Below are 18,157 nucleotides of genomic sequence, written 5' to 3' on the forward strand. Positions count from 1 at the left end.
ACACTAACATCAAAAACAAGAGTTGTGTTTCCAACAAAAAGCATTGATCTAATTAAAACATAATTAAGAATAGCTCATAAGAACATTTTCAATGACTTTACAACGCAAAATAATTTTATAAATAATGTAACACAAGCAAGTCTCTTGTGAGATAGATAATGTGACACAGTTATGGACTTAGTCACAATTGGCTGTAGTAACACACACGACGAAGAAGATAAAGATCCAAGACAGGCTTTAATAGTATCCACAGGTAAATCCACACTGTAAAACTTTTCACTGTAAATTTACAGGAAAATACTGGCAGCTGAGTTGCCAGCCACATTCTGTATTTTTACAGCACTAGTACAGTAAACAGCATTTACAGTACTCCACTGTAATTACCAAATACAGTATATACCACATACTTTTACAATATTAAACTGTTGTCTACAGCAATAAATTGTATTTTTACAGGGAATACTGCTTTAATTATTACATAATTAAAATATTACACTTTAAAGTTTCATAAGAGTAGTCACTAGGAAAAAGAAAACAACATTTTCTGGGTTTTAAAACATTTATTTTGGTTAAAAGCAAAGATCAGGAAATTGTTGGCAGATTTTTTTTTTAAACATAAAATGCAATTTTAACACTTAACAACAAACAGGTAACACTTAAAGGGATAGTTCACCCAAAAATTTAAATTAGCCCATGATTTACTCACCCTCAAGTCATCCTACCTAGGTGTATATGACATTCTTTCAGACGAATACAATTGGAGTTATATTAAAAATGTCCTGGCTCTTCCAAGCTTTATAATGGCAGTGAATTGCTGTTTCTGATTTGAAGTCCATAAAAGTGCAAACAAAATCCCATTCAAAGTCTGCAAGTTTTCACAGAAGTGAGGAAACATGTAAGCTTACAGTGCAAACATAGGCAAACAAACACAACCATAACACTAACGAGACCCGACAATATAAACGAGGGAACTTAAATACACAGGTAAATGAAGATAATTAAGGACACACTTGAACTTCATAACAAATTTACATTAGTGTCCATGACGGCAGATTACAAAGGGAAACTGTGACACTTATGAGGAAATATAGGTAACATACAGAAACTGTCATCAGGATTAGTATAGTTAACTAAGACTAAAACCATTTTTAAAAATCAGCACTTGAATTTTTTTGTGTGACATTTGTCATTTTCATTTAGTTTAACTTAATGATCTAAAATAAATAAAACTAAAACAGCTTTGTCATAACAGTAAAAAATTGCATTTTAAAGCTACAATAATAAGATTTTTTTCACTAGTTTCTCACACTGCTCTGGTGTGATCTTGGTCCACTCTACTTAGTCTCTTCCAAAGTTCGGTAACTGTGATGGGTTTCTTAGCCTTAACTTTGTCACCAAGGATTTTCCAGAGATTTTCTATTAGGTCTGGTCACTCTGGGCTGGCCATTTCATTAAATCAATGTCCTTAGCTTCAATTAACTGCTTTACCTGTTTTGCAGTGTAACAGGGAGCACTGTTTTGCATAAAAATTGCGGCCTGATTGGGAGATGGTCGCAGGGAAGGAACCACATGTGCAATGCATTTGCATTCATCCTGCCATGTAGGTGTACAAAAGGCCCAACAGCTGCTGCAGAAAACATACCCCAAACCATGACACTTCCTCATCCAACTTTCAATGACTTCTTTGCGCACTTTGGGTTCAGTCTTTCCCAAGTTTGATGCCGAACATAATGTTTCCCAAATTACACAAATGAATTAAACTTTGGACCAATTCTCCTCTGTCCACACAACATCCTCCTCAGCAAAGGATAGCCAAGCATTTTGGACACTGCAGTGGGGAATTCTATTAAATGGCGAGACACTGATGCCGAAACAAATCCTTACCCTTTTCAGCACTGTATTGGCGAGCAATTCCAGCTGCAGTGTTGAACCGATTCTCCATTGAGAGTCTCTAAACTGCCCTTCTACTCCTGTTAGGATAACTTCAAATAGGACTAAGCAGTGACCTTGAAATTTAGGAAATTGTAGGTTGTTCTCTAATTTTGATCTCCACTGTGTATCGTACCAACCGTAAACTTACCAAAACCCTATTTTACAGAATGAAAAGGTTGTAAATGCAACTGCAAGGTAGTAAATCACTGTGAAATCACTTGCTATAATTGGGTTGCGTATCATATCTCTTTCACTGCACAGAAATATGACAAGGGAAATGTGCAATCACAGATCCTTTTAGACCCACGGACTCCGTTACTGAGCAATTCTGCAACAAGCTTCATAGACTTCTTTTCAGCTGTATGCTCATTATGGACACAATAATGTGTTCAGCATGACTGCAGTTTCCAAGGATTTCTAGTGAGATAATAGTTTCAGGGTACAGCCACGGTGACTGGCAACAGCTCCCGAGAGGACTGGGACTGCTGCACTCCGTCAGGGGCCAAACGAAGACTGACGCTTCCGTCGGCCGTTCCCGGATCAGCCCGGAAGTCTTTGTGCACTGGCCGGATGGCTACGATGAATTGTCTTTTGAAGGTCTCACTGAGAATGATGTAGAGAAGCGGGTTAATGCAACTGTTGGCGTAGCCCATGCTAATGGCGACGTTATAGGCGTAGAGGAAGGCGTAACTGGGCCGTTGCACGCTCAGGTGTGCCAGCTGCAAGATGTAATGAGGCGCCCAGCAAATAAAGAATGCCAGGCATATGGCGACGGCCATCCGAGTGACCTTTCTGGTGCGCAAGCGAAGGCTGTGCTGGGGAAGTGGGGCTACTGTGGCTGCCATGTTCTGGAGAATCTTGAAAAAAACCACGCAAATGATCACCAATGGCAAAGCGAACGCCAGCACAAACTGGTAGAGAGTAAACCAGTAGGTGTCGGTAGCCGGATTAGGAAGGAGGAGAGCGCATCCCACTGAACCGTTTCGCAGAGGCATGAGGCCGGCGTACATCCACACCGGTGTGATGGACAGCAGCGAGAGGATCCACACCAGGCCAACGACCGCCACGGCCACGCATGGAGTGCGAATGTGGTTGAAGCGGATGGGATGAACTGTCGCCAAGTATCGGTCCAACGTCATGACTGTTAAAATGTAGGTGCTCACGATCTGGCTGTTGGAGTCCAGCGCTGTGATGACGGTACACATGGTGGCACCGAAACACCAGGAACCGTTTCCCACCAGCTGGTGGATGAGGAACGGCATGCCTAGGAGAAACAGAAGATCTGCGATGGATAGACTGAAGATGAAGATGTCAGGCACTGTCTGTTGCGCCCTGAACTTTGTCTTTTTCACAATGGTGTAGATGACAATGCAGTTGCCTATAATGCCGACAAAGCAGATGACACCATAAATGCTAGGCATGAGAACATTGTGATACTGTTCGTCAGTGTCTGCAAGAAACAAAAGAGAGATTTTAGTGCTTTTGGTTTGCAGCATCAAAGTACATTTAAAATACATGCTTTTATTTTTAGCTATTTTCAATTTTAGTTTCAAAAGTTGTACACATAACCTTTTATTCAGCAATGCATTAAATTGACAGTAAAGACATTTATAATGTTACAAAATATTTCAATTTCTTCTGATCTTTTTTATTCATCAGAGAATCCCCCAAAAATTTGATCTGTAACATGCTGGAGCAAAGGAGGGATAGACGTGGATCTAAATGCAGTAGTTTTTAATAAAAAGAACAAAACAACAAACTAAGCAAGGAAACCAGGACCGGAAGCAACCATTGCATGTACAACAACTGAGATAACAAGATAACAAGTTAACAAGACACACCTGGGAAAGACAATCAATCAAGGGGGAAAACTACAACATGGCACTCAAGACAGGAAGTAACACAAAAGTCCAAGGACAAACACGTAGAACAGCAGCACAACTGTTTTCAACATTGATAATAATCAGAAATGTTTATTGAGCAGCAAATCAACATATCAGAATGATTTTTTTTTTTTTAACTTAACTATGCTATTTTCACATGTCAAGTGCAATAGCATTCTAAATTCTACAATATTTCATGCCTGTGTATTAAATAAATGTTGCAAGTAGCCATATAATAAGCAGAATATTGTACAGTCAGCCAGTCATAATCACACAATAAGCATATTTTCAGGGTTTGTATTGTGATAATGACTGAACATTATCCGTGCAATAAAGCCTGTCCCAGATAGCATGGCGACATTGATACAATGTTGAGTTTTGATCCAAACCATAATTTTGCCATTTCAATGTTTAACAGACAAAGTGTTTTGGATCAGCATTGAAATTTTAATAAAAGCCGACAGCACACATGGGTGGAGACAGTGACATTGAACAAACAGTGATTTTGTATTGATGAGCACAAGATCATGCAGGTTTGTATCTCTGAGTCTGCAGACCACTAGTGGGTGTTTGAATAAGGCATCGATTTTTCTATATTCTTAAAAAATGCATTTTGCTTTAGCAATGTTAATTAGGAAATTCCTGAATAAAGTTCTAACATCATTTAACAGATTTCTTGAAGTGAAACATCTTGTGTTTATTTAGAAAGTGAATGACATGGCTATTTTGTGATATTTAAAGAGATTAAGATCTACATAATGTGAATCTGCCGCTTTAAAGGGATAGTTCACACCAAAATGAAAATTCTGTAATTAACTCTCCCTTATGTTTTTCCATGTTTCTTTTTTCTGTTGAACACAAAAGAAGATATTTTAAAGAATGTTGGTAACCAGACAGTTGACGGCACCCATTGACATCATTTTTTTTTCCCCTTCTATGGAAGTCAATGGCTACCTTCAACTGTCTGGTTGCCAATATTCTTTGAAATATCTTCTTTTGTGTTCAACAGAAGAAAGAAACTCTTACAGGTTTGGAACCACTTGAGGGTGGGTAAATGATGACAGAATTTTCATTTCAGGGTGAACTATCCCTTTAAAGACATTTTCCTTGAAAAAACCTAAGCTCTTTTATTTTTCAAGATCATACTTCATACTTAAATGCTACATAGTTAAAGCCGAGATGAACTCGGCTGGAAAAATTGGCCACCCCTGCCATAGTGCTTTCTTTTGATATTGAGGCATTCATAGATTTTAGAAAAGTGAATCAAATTGTGTTTGGTATATTAACATTCTTGAATGTGACTGTATGACAACTGAATCGACTTGTTCTTATATAACATTATGCTTTCTTTTTCGTCATTAAATGTGGGTGCAAACGTGATATTGTACTAACATCACTTCATAAGGTTGATTCAATGATATTATCATTGATTTTGTTTTGTTTATGTTGTTGAAATCTCAACTTTGTTTCAACAGTACTGAGGGTGCAAAAGCGATACTGAAGCAACATCACTTTGTAACGTTAATTCAATGCAATTAATGTTGAGCCGTCAACATTGACTTAACATTGTTTCAATGATTGTTTGCTATCTGGGGTGAGTCATGAGCTACACACAAGCAGAGAACCAAAAATGTATCTAACAAAACATTACACTTAAAAAAAGTAAGAGACAAACTACTTTTGGTGGTCTAACCGCCTAATGAAGTCAAATAAATATTATGTTTGACTTGAATAAAGCCTGTTAATTTGCCACATGACACACATTTAGGTTGCTGGACAACATTTGGATAGCGTATTTACCTGCATTTAAATGTTGAGATGAATTAAACTCATCACTGGAATTGGGGGTCACGTTGAAATCCATCACAAACTTGATCATAAAATACAAATGCACAGATGTTATTATCAACAGGCTGTCACAAGAGATATGATTGTTTCAATTCATATTTTAAGTGACATGAGAATAAATGCTTAACTTACTGTTAAGAAATGAATTATTAGTGGTCTTTGCCACTATAGAATATATGTACAATTGTAGAGACTGTAGAGGGAATTCAAGATAGTCTTACACACTTAAACTTATATTCAACACCTGCTGAGTTTTTTTGTAAACAGTCAAATCTGCACACCGTGAACTTCAAACAGAGCAAAACCAAAATAAACCAAATTACCAAAATAAATTATTTCACATTTATTTACTAAATTTTATATAATCACTTTTTTATCCTGAGATTCATGAAATCAGATTTCTGTACTCTGTTAACACCCTTAATTTTGAACAGTAAGAAATAAGAACAATTGTATTACATGGAATAGACGATGTCAACAAACAACAAACGAAAATATCTCAGGATAATATTTTAATAATTAATTTTGGCAACTTAAAAGCAAATTAAGTCATTTTAGATACAACACATCTTTACAATTTCAAGCTTTCTATTTTTCTCACACTGATTTAATTGGGTTTTTCCTTTACCCATTTATTTAAATGGTTCTTTGTGCATGAACATCATTTCTTTTTAACTACTGTATCATCATTTATGGGCAACCCTTATCAAAATAGGCTACCATGGTATTTACATACTCCAAGGTACTTCAAAAACAACATGGATGAATATTATGAAATGTGTTATTGACATGCCTGTCCACAAACACTTTGTAGTACTTTTTCTTAGTGTAAAACAATAACGCATCAAATTCGATCTCGTTTGCATAAACCTACCTTAATCTAGTTGAGTATCTCCAGTGGTTAGCCTTTAATTTCTCTGCCACTAGTTGACAGCTCCTCAAACGCGCTCTACACGACCCATTTCTGCTTCTGCATCGCCAATATGTCTCCAGTTACACACTTCACTGCTTCATTGTCCGATGAAGATGTGCCTCCTGTGATGTCAACGCTCTCATTCATTCCTGATACACAGGACATCTGAGAAAATGAGCCTTGCTGAAAAGGGGTTGTGTGTTAAGCTCGATGTAGCGTCTGATTTGCTGCCTGAAGCTGCTGACGTGAGGAACATCATCCATTTTTGGGCACTTTTTGTACAGAAACGGGAAACGGCACACAAGGTTACAGCAAATAATCCCATTGATCAGCCTACGCGTGAAGCGCACATTTTGAAGCAGATAATCTATGCAAAAAGAAATAGAAATATGTGATAGCATATTTGAATATCTTGAAAAAGTATTAAAATTGCCCAGCTAACAGGGAACGTTGTCATAACTTTAACGTTCTTATCGGTTTTAACCGTTCAGAGAACATTCAGAAATAACATTTTCAATAACGAAAAGCATATTTTTGATATCTGGGTACTTAAAAGTATATTCCCATCAGAATGTCATATTACAGTTTTGTTATTCGCTTTGGTACTATTTGCACAAGTAAGGTGTACATTTTCAAAACTCTTAGTACAAAAGTCTTGTAACACAGTCATTCTTTCAAAACCTGATCTCATGCTTTCATTCTTGTACATATTTTCATTATAATCATTGTTTCAAACTCAAGATTATTGTAATATGTAATAAGAACATTTGGTTTAATCACCGAAACACAACGGTATGATCTTCTTTCAGTTTAGTAGCCTACTTTTAACATTCGATTCGTTTACTGTAATAGCCAACAATGCAAGATAGCTATGTTTCAAATCACACTTGCTGCTGAAATAATTACAGTAACACCGGCTACAGATGCCACATTAGAAAATACACTTACATTACCTAACTTACGTAACATCCATATGTTTGTAATAGTATCTAGTGTATTATATAAGGTGTGATGAAGCAGCCATGAGCTTCTGCTAGAACAGAGTTTGCTGGCAATGCAGTAAATGTTCTCACTGTGCCAGTTGACTGAATACTGTAGTAGACCTTTACAGATGAAGGGTGAGTTACAGTATGAGACAGTCTCTACCATGGTAATTCCTCTGTTTACAGTAAGCCTATCACATGGCAAACTCTCATGTAAAATGCACACACACACACACACACGTGTCTGCGCACACTTTGAACATATGGTTATCATCTAAGATTATTATTAAGTTTATTTAGACAGGGACAGACACAAATAACATAGATAAGCTTTAACAGTCATCCGATGTATGTATCATAGTGTTTTTAGCTAAAGCTAATTCACGACACTTGTCCCTAGTAGGGCTTTTTGATAAAAAATACAGTTTAACATTATTAAAAATAAGAAGAGAAGAAAAAAAAATGAAATACAGGAAATAAAAAAGGACAAAAAATATACAGAGAGGGCAAAGTGTAAAGACTAAATATGAGAACAATATTGTTCCTGAATTAACCATGATTAGTGGTTAAGATAGATCACTTATGTAAAAAAAAAAAAATTGATTTGGTAACCCATATCAGTAATTGCAAACAAGTTCTATAGAAACTATCTATCTGAATCAATATCTATAGAAATCAGCTTAAATCATACTTAGTGATATTTTTTCTAATAATAATAAGTATAATATTTGATCCTGAAAGTTAATCTGAATAAGTGAAGATGATGCAGTTTCAGGCCATGTGGTAAAAAGCAATGTTCTAAACTTCTGAGCATCCACAACCAACGTCAGGTACTCTAGAATATGTTTATTCTCTGTCATATTAAAACGCTCTTGATATTTTACCAGAAGATGGCGCAATGCCGCAGCCAATTGAGCATCATTGTAAAAGTGTGTAATGACACAACTCGTCCACTAGGGGCAGGCGGAAGCTGCACATGCTGTATAGAGGAGGAAACGGAAATAAACAGAAAAATACAGCAATTTTTCACCATTTCAAGTCGGGCGAGGTACAAGAGCTCAACCTCACCAACGATTAAAGACTAATTGGAGTGGATTCTAGGTTCATTACAACGAGAGAGCGAGTATTGGCCCTTACAGTTGTTTAAAAGAGTGAGTATATGAAACTTCAGTTTTTCTCTGACTGCCAGCGTCAGTTTTTTTTTTTTACGTTAACATGACCAAAGGCCATAAGGCCTGTGTGCTTTACTATACATTATCAATATTCGCTATTATTTATGGTTATGAAACCTTCGCTTTTATGCTTCTATACATTTTGACAAAAAGTCGAGAAAAGAAACTCAATCTCGTGTATTGTTTTAAAGTTGCTTTACGGGATTTATAAACTAGAACCTTCGGAGCTGTTCTGAAATTATTGATGTTTCTTCTATTATCATTTAAACGATACATAGTTCAATAGTAATACTTTAGAAACTTGAACATAATAGACAGTGAAAGTGAGTTTTACATTGTGTTACTCTATACATAATTGTAAACAATATTAAGCATAGCAGTTTTACAATTAATATCTATTTTATTTGAATGTTGTAAACATTGTGTTATTCCATTATATCATGCTAAACGTTTCAATATTTATACAGTCAGACAACAATACGTAAGTGTCAAATGCTGGCCTGTTGATTTTCAATACTCTGCAAGATGTCAATATGATTCAAATGTACAAAAACATGTATGCTTTAGATACAATCCACAGCGGTTCCATTTCCGGTGTCATTTACGCAATTTTCTCCGCTAGAAATCTAATATCGTTAATACATTACAGCTGGTTTGCATAGCTGTGTTTACGTTTCGACTTATGTCTGCGCAATCCTTGATATTTGCTCACAGGTTTAAACGAATATTATTCTGTGCACGTTCAATAGCACTATGACGTTATCGAGCCTTGCGTTCTCCAACGCTGAGAAATTCCGAACGTTTATTGGTCGAACACTAGACGGAGCGAAGCCAATTGGGTGTTGACGTCGCTTCTAGGGCTTTGATTGGCCGAGTCCTCTCCGACGCGCTAATCTGATTGGACGGTCCGCTATGGTCGCGGTGCGTAATTGGCCGCTTGAGACGTCAAGCAGACGGGTTTCCTTCCTCTTTATGGGGAGCATTTGCTTTTTAATGCCAGTTGTATCGTGGGGCGCGGCCCATTGAACAATCTAGAACACTAGATCAACACTCTCCTATCGGCTTTTCTGAAAGAGTGTATTTTGTTTACAGGTTTCTCGCCGTGATCTTTATGTGAGGATCGCGACGGGAGGAGAGACGCGGGGCTGAGGCTGAGAGAGAGAGAGAGAGAGAGGCAGGTGGACATCCTTGTGTCTTCTTGGATCTGTGCTCATCATCGCTATTGAGATCTCATTGTCTGGTCCTCTGGTCCACAACAGGGATATAAACTGCATCAGGAGGCATTTTCCACTGCTTTATAACCACATAGGTGTCCGTCAGGCTGAATCATGGAGGCCATTGCCAAGTATGATTTCAAAGCAACTGCAGATGATGAGCTGAGTTTTAAACGTGGGGAAATATTGAAGGTAAGGCATGATTATTTAATGTGTATTGTTGTTTATTAATATAAATCCACATGAGCGTGTAGTTTTATCTCGATCAGGATGTCTATAAGTATATTACTTCCTTACTTATTAATTAACTACTGAAACAACACTTACACAGGTTATATTGGATCTGCATTAATTGGTTTGTTAGTTATTGATTAGTTTTATTGTTTGGTCTTCTATTCACATGCAAGGTAGTGTTATTTGCCTTTTAAATGAAGTAGAATAGATGTTTATGGTATTGTAAAAAAGGAAGTGCTATAAAAAATCTTAAGTAGAGATGCACCGATTAAGATTTTTTTTTCTTTTCTTTTTTTTTTACAAGCAAATGGGCCAATTCCTTCATGGCTAACTTTTACTGTTACTTTGCTGTCATTACAGCTTGCGATCTTAACGTCCTGTTCACAGACTTTGTAATATTTCCAAACGGATGACATTTTTGGAAATAATTCCAATGCAGTTTGTGTGCATGGGTGTACTTCCAGAACACAGATCGGCCAAAGTAAAACAAATCAAAAACCCTCCCGGCTGGTTCCAATTGATGGTTGGTCGACCATTTCACCTCTTATCTTGTATATCTTATGTATATTTCAACAAATGATCACCATCTATACGTGCACATGTTTGTTTATATGTACTTATTTAGCAGATGCTTTTATCTTGAGAGACTTGGAAGGGAAAAATGTAAGGAATTTTTCATAAATTAGTTGAAACTGAGTAGATATTTTAGAGCGTTTGTAGGACGAATGAACAAAGACCAAAAATAGACATTTGTTGATTTCAGTTCCTGTGCATTTCATGGTCATTATTTCCTCCCTTCTAATATCTCTTTCGTGATATCAGCGTAGTGTCATCCATCAAAACGGCAGCTTCTCCGAATGACTGTTTACGCAAGCACATAATTTCTCTTTCCTCCTGCATCTGAATGTTAATCTCAAGCGCAGCAGCATCTGTTAATCCGGCCAGACCTCACAGATGTATGTCGCTGTCCAGCTTATGTAAAGCCGCGGTCTTTCGTTCACTCCCTAAGGAGAGTTCAAGCCGGCCCTCTTTGAGCTGGATTGCATCATATCAGATGTGCGGAGGAAAGGGCTTGTACTCAAGTGCTCGAAGATTTAAACGCAATCATTCTAATCCTTCAGGTTAAATTTGGGGGCATCTTTCGTGCATCATGCACGCATAAACCTCTCATAAGCACGTCAACCGCATCATTCCGTTGATCTGATTACCTGAGACTATCATCAGGTCTTTGTCTTTGCGATGGGACGGCAAAGAGTCACTAAATGAACCACGTGCTGGAGTGGCGAGGAAGAAAACGGATGACATCAGGAAGGATTATGACATTGGTCTGTTCTTCTGTGGGCTTTTTTTTCTCGACTATAGATTATGTTGTTGGATAATGCATGCAGAACAACAGGGTAGTAATAAGATGATTCAACGAGGAATCATGTATGTTCGCGTGCGTGTTTAAAATGATTACATGCAGAGATCTGTCTTTATTTAGTCCCTTTTACGCCTTATACGCAAATATGAGAACTATCTAAGCAAGCAGGCATTCCCCTAAAAATTCTCTGTACTCGTCCTCATGTCATTCCAAACCTGTATGACATGTACGTATTTATTCTGTGGAATACAAAAAAAATTTAGAAGAGTGGTTTTATCCATTCAGTGGATGTCAATGGGGTCCAAAACAACATTGGACCCCATTGGCATTCATTCCATGAACAAAAAAAAGTCAGGCAGGTTTGGAATGATATGAGGTTGAGTAAATTATGAGATAATTTTCCATTTTTGGCTGAACTGTCCATTTAGTTTCACATGTTGTGTTTTGAAATGCGTCAGGAAGAGTATTTCAGCGCACGTTAACATAAACTGTCTTCATTTCTGCTTATCATCAGTCACAATGACGCTGCGTTGTCTGTAAAAAAAAAAAAAACGAGTTTGCACAATCTCATCAACAAACTGCAAGATATGTTTTCAGCCCTGTGTGTTAGAATGTTCTGGATCTATCTGACAAGTTTTACTGATTTGTTTATAGGCTAGTTCACACTACCCCAACAACCATTGCAGTTTGGTGTAATATTGTGCACAAACATCAAGTAAGTGTCTTTACCATTGCAAACGTCGTGAGTCTAGAGTAGAGCACTGACTGGCTCCAAGTCTACCCACTTCCCACGATTCCTCTGTCTTTTTTGCAGTCTGATGGAAGGAAAAAGGGGAAATCACACATGTTCTCATGTAGATGTTCAGCGTTGTGTGTTCTATATGGTTCTGTGGAGTTGCTGGCCATTATGAACACACTGTGTGCATTTTTGAGTGCTTTCTTGTTTCTTTTTCATTTTGCATCTGTGATTTGATGAGGAAGTGATTCTTCGGAGTGTGCAAAAAATACACCATAAGTCAGCAAGGGTGCTAAAATGTCCAGAGAGAGAGAGAGAGGTCGTCTTTATTGTCTGTCAGCATTTTTTATATATTTTATACTTGATTTACATTTTTGAGATGAAAATGTGAGTGGTGTTTGCATATGAAAAAGTCACCCCCACAATTCAACGGGGTTCTTGGTGGTTGTCAAGGTGATGCTTTTCAGCTGCTAAGGTCTTCTGAGTGGGTTTTAGAGCAATTGCTCTGTATAGCCTTAGTGATGATTTCTGTGTGTTTTAGCAAATTGGCTCCAACTTAAGTACCTGTTGATGGACATGTGCAGTTCACTTAAAGAACGTCTTAAAGACTTCCTTATCTTTGAGCTCGTCAGCCTCTAATGTAGATGTGATGTCTAGTATGACGTCGACATATCTGAAAACTATGGTGATGTAGAAAACCCGCAGGTTATCTCTAGACCCTTTATTACTGTACCCTGAATCATCACAGACTGAGGTTGCAGTGGTGAACATGCTCAAGTAATTTTGTCTTGGTTTCTTTTCTAATGAGAAAAGCATGAGAGCAGGGTGGCTGATAAATAAAATACAGTTTAATGACAATAAATGAGAAATACAGTACTAAAATGTAACCACATTTATTTATATACAATATTAAGCCACCAGAAAAAACAGAAACACGTGTTCTGTATTATTACCAGAAAAACATGCACTACTCATTAACAAGGATGTCAGTAGATCTTGAAACTGGCTGGTAATCTCAAAATAACCAAACTGAATCATTTTGGCTGATATCATGGCTGAGTTTTACTATTTTTTTTCTTTTTTCAGCACAGGGAATAAAATGGACATTTATGCTGTCTTAGGCAGGTGATTCAGCTTGTGATGGACACGTATATAGGTAGAAGACACTGTGAATAGATATAATGCACTGCAGTGGATTTAAACACACTTTCCTCTTGTGTATGAAGTTTGGTCCATTAGTCAAGAGGAGTAAGTGCATGTATTCAGACCCATTATGAGAGTGCTATCATGCTTTTAACAGTGTTTTGAGCTTTAAGACACCAAAGATATCGGTACGGTCCTCTTAGACGTTGTGACAGTTATCTCACACATTGACACATTCAAGTATTTCAAGTATGGAAGGTGGTTTTTTTGTAAATAAAGGGATTTTGCGGGGTTTTTGCCTGCTACCACAGTAAGAGGAACAACCTGGTATTTCTTTTTTAAATTTTCTTTTTTAAATTCATCTGTGAGATGAAAATAAAAAAGACAAAATCTAGTATCTTCTCATTTTCACTTTCCACTTCTCGTTTTGCTTTTGATAGCTGGTCGGCCTGCAGAATGATTTTCTTAAGTGGACATCAATGGCTGTTTTTCTTGTAACATACCGCGGAATAAACATTGACCGGCTGATGGCTGTCGCTGAAAGGCTAAGCGTCTTTGAATTGACCTTTCATTCACTCTTAATTTTCCACATTGATGGCTGATTGGGAAGGACTGCTCTGTTTAAGGGTCTGTCTCATCTTAGAAGCGATGGAGACGGAGTCCGTGAGAACATTAGCTCGAGGGTTCGTCGTCCCGCTAACATGAACATGTTTGCAATGCTGTTGAAACATGCCATGAGCGCGTCTTCCTGTAATGGCAGCACAGCTCTGAAATGAGTCATTATGCTCCAGACTCTTTATTCTAGGAATAACCATGAGCATCTTTTTCCAAAAGGAATGAAAAGGTTTTATTTCAGTCCTCACGGGTGATTCAGAATACAACAAAGTAGAGATAAAGGTTGTAACGCTAAGTTAAGTATTAAAGTTCAGCATGTAACTTGTCTTGCAGATAATGTTGCAGACATGAATGATACTTTGAATTGTGCGGCTTGTTAATAAGAGGTGTTGTTACCCAATGTCTTGGCTTCGATTCCCAGGGAGTGCATGAACTGATAAAATGTATACCTTGCATGCAATGCAAGTCAGTTTGGATAAAATCGTCTGCTAAATGTAAATGTAATGTTAAGTTTGTAAGCATTTAGATTTATAATTTTTGATTGACAAAATAAACATTGAAGGAGGGACCTGAGCCAAATCTGGAGAGTGGAGACTAGAGTAGCTTATACACCTGGGGTTGGGTTATTTTTGAGCTTGCATAGACTAGCAACCCACCACATTAAAAAAACTGATCAGAATACCCTAGCAACGCCCTGGCAACCATGCATGTCATGCATCCATTGAAACGCTTTCTCTAAAGAGATCAAAGACTCGTTTTCTTGACAGTAAATCTATCAAAGGTAAGGTTTAACTGATAATCAGTTTGATTGATTTTATTCACACTTTTCTACTTGGTCAACCCAAAAATTATTCAGACACCAGATATAATTTTTGATATTTTTTTACTAGTGGGTGCAGAACACTATAGTTCATTTATTTAAGTTTGGATAGCAAAATAAAGTAAACTGTGACACATTATACCCAAAAACTCTTCATACAGTGGACTACCAGTAAAATTTATAAACATTTGGGACCACAAATTATTCAGACACTTTGACCATGTTTTGTTTAAGTGTTTTTTCTTTAATTGCTAATGCAACCTTTTTACACCACAGACTCAACAAAATGAAGCATTGCTTGGTAATTGGTTGACCTAAATTGGTATTATCTCATTGTGTACTTAAATTTAACAGCTGACAGCTATTCAGCCTAACTCATTTGTGAGGATGGCCAAAACCAGTGAAATATCAACTGATTTGATAACTCTGAGTTCTTATCATGTTATTATTACCGTTTTCTAAACTACAGCGAATAAACTGTGATAGTGTGATAAATCTTGAAGGTGTCTGAATACATTTCGGTTTGACTGTTGTTACATCTGATAAATGACATCCGCTCAGTGGTGAAGGAACTTATTTAATGTATCATTTGCTTAAATAAATTATAATAATATTTTTATCATTATATTCATAATGCATGCTATGCTGTCTCTAATGACTGTATTTTTTTCCTATTGAGTCAAAAAGCAGAAATAAAGCTATGATTAAAAATGTATTCTGCATGTTTGTCATAATCTATATCTGCTGTTATGACTGGTAAAACTGTCACTCTTTATACACAAGATCAGAGGATTTTAAACGGGTCAGGTCAGGTGTCACTCGTGGGTTTACTAATGAGTGGTTGCGGATGCTGCTGTCTGTTGACCTGGCGGCAAAGTTTTTGTAGGTTTCATTTCATTCCTCCACATAGTTTCAGTTTCTCCCTCGTGAATTTCGAATAGTTTCAGCAGCTGTCATTCAGCGTCCTCTGTGTTTCACACCCCTGACGATTTCATAAAGCTGCCGCATGCTAAAGTCGGTTATTTGCTCTTTACGTAGTTTGGTTTATCAGTCTGGTACATTTGCCTCTAGCTGTGGAAATGAGGTGCAATTATCCTGGAAAATGGTAATAAATACAGTTTGCTAATGCTGTAATAAACTGATGCAATTTGCATTGATATCAAAAGCCTATATTTGTTTTTCCGAGTTCTCTTCTTTTTTTTTTCTTGCTCCATTTTTCTCTCTCTCTCTCTCTCTCTCTCTCTCTCTCTCTCTCTCTCTCTCTCTCTCTCTCTCTCTCTCTCTCTCTCTCTCTCTCTCTCTCTCCAGACTGTGACACACGCTCTGATCTTTTCCTTGAGATGAGTCGGTAAAGACGGACATGATTTAACAGGCCCCTGCTCCATTGCCCTCGGCCCAGTCAAGCTGAATTTAGCATGTCAGCTATTAGACTGCATGGCTGCCCTCTCAGTTCATCTGTTCTTGTCTCCTTTGCTACCAAGTCAGTCTCCGTTCACACTGACTGCAGTTTGCACTGACAAAACCAGAAGCTGTTGGTTTTTGATGAGAGTCTGCGATTTCTGGCAGCAGAGACCACTGGCGATGTAACAATTTTGAGTAGAATTCAACTTTATGTAAATAATGCGCAGCATCTACCAATGGGAGTTAAGACTAAGGTTGGATTGATACAAAAAATGTGGCTTCTGTGCAATACCAGCCTGTGGTACTAAATCGTTACCTCAGGCAACACATACGCAACAACAAATGTCTTGCGCAACTGATGAAATTAAACTACGACATATGTTTCTTCCATTGTCGTCTGATGGTCTTCTCATTAATGTTAATTTATATGTCATAAATATAATATTTCATAATTATTTTATGAATAATTAAATTCAACCAAAGGGTAGAAATGGACTTTTGTTCCGAATCCAAAAAATCAGGATTAAGTTTATAGACAATTCGGTAACACTTTTCTTAAAGGCTTTATATATAATTTATTTTAATGCATTAATTATGCGTTGCAATGCATTGTATGGTCTCATGAAAAATTGTAACACAGTTATAAAACATAGTAATAATCTAATCATTGAACACACCTTTATAAAATATAATGCATTACAACACATCAAGCAATCAATTTTCAGATGTAACAAGGAATCTGCAAATATTACAATGAATTTAAACTTTGGTTACAATTATTCATGAACCGATATAATGCTTTATAACATAAGAATACCTTATGTATAATGCACTATAAAAGGCTTTAAGTAAAGTGTTATTGACAACAAGGATACTAAATGTTATAATACACAGATCAGATTCTGAGAATTGTTTAGTGCTTTACTCCATGCAACAGATCGCAGGCAGATAGTGGAGTTCACATGATAGTGTTGCAGTTGGTTAATACAGGAACTTCTATTAGCAATGTGATTTTTAGTCACTGAGTTGCTTCAGGCTGCTCTTGGTGGCCTAAAGCTCATCATCATCATCATCATCATCTCAGAGGGAAATGGCAGCAGGCTTGTGGTTTCTTCCACCTGTTCTGGAGTTTTCTGCTGTGCCCTAGATCTGGAGGTGGGGGCTGTTGCCTCCTCAACCCAGCAGCATCCTGAACACATCATTCCTGTACAGAGCAGGCCGTGTTGCAGGCAGGTTCAGCAGGTTTGGTGGGTGTCACAAATATGAAGTGAAACACATTTTGATCGTTTATTTGAGTTTGATTTTAGCACTTTGTAATGAAGTAAAAAGCACTTCAAAGGTGTTTGTTACAGCTTATGGAACGACTTCCGTTGTTTTTTGTTAGACAAGCATATTTTAAAGTGGCCCAATTATGCTATTGTAAAGGCTCCTGATTTTGTTTTGGCGTCTCCTACAACAGGTTTACATGCATCAAAAGTAAAAAAAAAACTTTTTCTCATAATATACATTGCACATACATTGCACATCACCAAATTGTTCAATGATTCTCAAACGACTCAATGGTTGAATCAGTCTCTCTAAATCCCTCCTTTCCGTGAGCTCTGATTGGCCAGACGACCCAGTCTTTTGTGATTGGTCTGCCGCTTAAAGTGAATGTCAGAAGCTAAACATCCATTACCATAACTATATACTTCAGCTCACGAGGCTTCCTCAGTCCTCAGCGATTGTACACTGTAAAGACTGTAATGATGATATCGTTCAATATCAGTCCGAGCGCGAGTCCGATGATGAAACATTTGAAGAACTTATTCAACCTGAACCTCCTTCACAAGGATGACTTGAGCAGAACGCTGCTCAGTTTGAGGTACAGATGTTAATTCCTCACTATCAGCATTAATAA

General features: G+C 37.4%; 2 protein-coding genes across 4 annotated transcripts in view; one reads left to right on the plus strand and one right to left on the minus strand.

Annotated features, from left to right (window-relative positions):
- Window positions 1-237: 237 nt before the first annotated feature.
- mchr1b (melanin-concentrating hormone receptor 1b) lies at window positions 238-6,730 on the minus strand. 2 transcript variants are annotated; one of them, XM_084108375.1, is made up of 4 exons: window positions 6,538-6,730; window positions 5,796-5,856; window positions 5,616-5,685; window positions 238-3,382 (listed from the first exon to the last, which is right to left on the minus strand). In XM_084108375.1, exons 3-4 carry the CDS (start codon window positions 5,677-5,679, stop codon window positions 2,367-2,369), a joined length of 1,080 nt encoding a protein of 359 aa, XP_083964501.1. In that variant the 5' UTR covers window positions 5,680-5,685; window positions 5,796-5,856; window positions 6,538-6,730; the 3' UTR covers window positions 238-2,366. The 2 variants fall into 2 exon arrangements, with proteins under 2 accessions (XP_083964501.1, XP_083964500.1); XM_084108374.1 differs by lacking the exon at window positions 5,796-5,856.
- Window positions 6,731-8,535: 1,805 nt separating this feature from the next.
- The window catches only part of grb2b (growth factor receptor-bound protein 2b), a 41,334-nt gene continuing 31,712 nt past the window's right edge, over window positions 8,536-18,157 (plus strand). Inside the window, exons 1-3 of one of the 2 annotated variants that reach the window (XM_084116503.1) lie at window positions 8,565-8,710; window positions 9,824-9,905; window positions 9,991-10,137. In XM_084116503.1, coding sequence (XP_083972629.1) covers window positions 10,060-10,137 — 78 coding nt within the window. In that variant the 5' untranslated portion in view covers window positions 8,565-8,710; window positions 9,824-9,905; window positions 9,991-10,059. Of the gene's footprint in view, window positions 8,711-9,823; window positions 10,138-18,157 lie in introns of both variants that reach the window. The other variant, XM_084116502.1, reaches the window with a different exon arrangement.

The sequence above is a fragment of the Abramis brama genome (genome assembly GCF_963993115.1).
Source record: "Abramis brama genome assembly, chromosome: 1".
Classification (NCBI taxonomy): Eukaryota; Metazoa; Chordata; class Actinopteri; order Cypriniformes; family Leuciscidae; genus Abramis; species Abramis brama.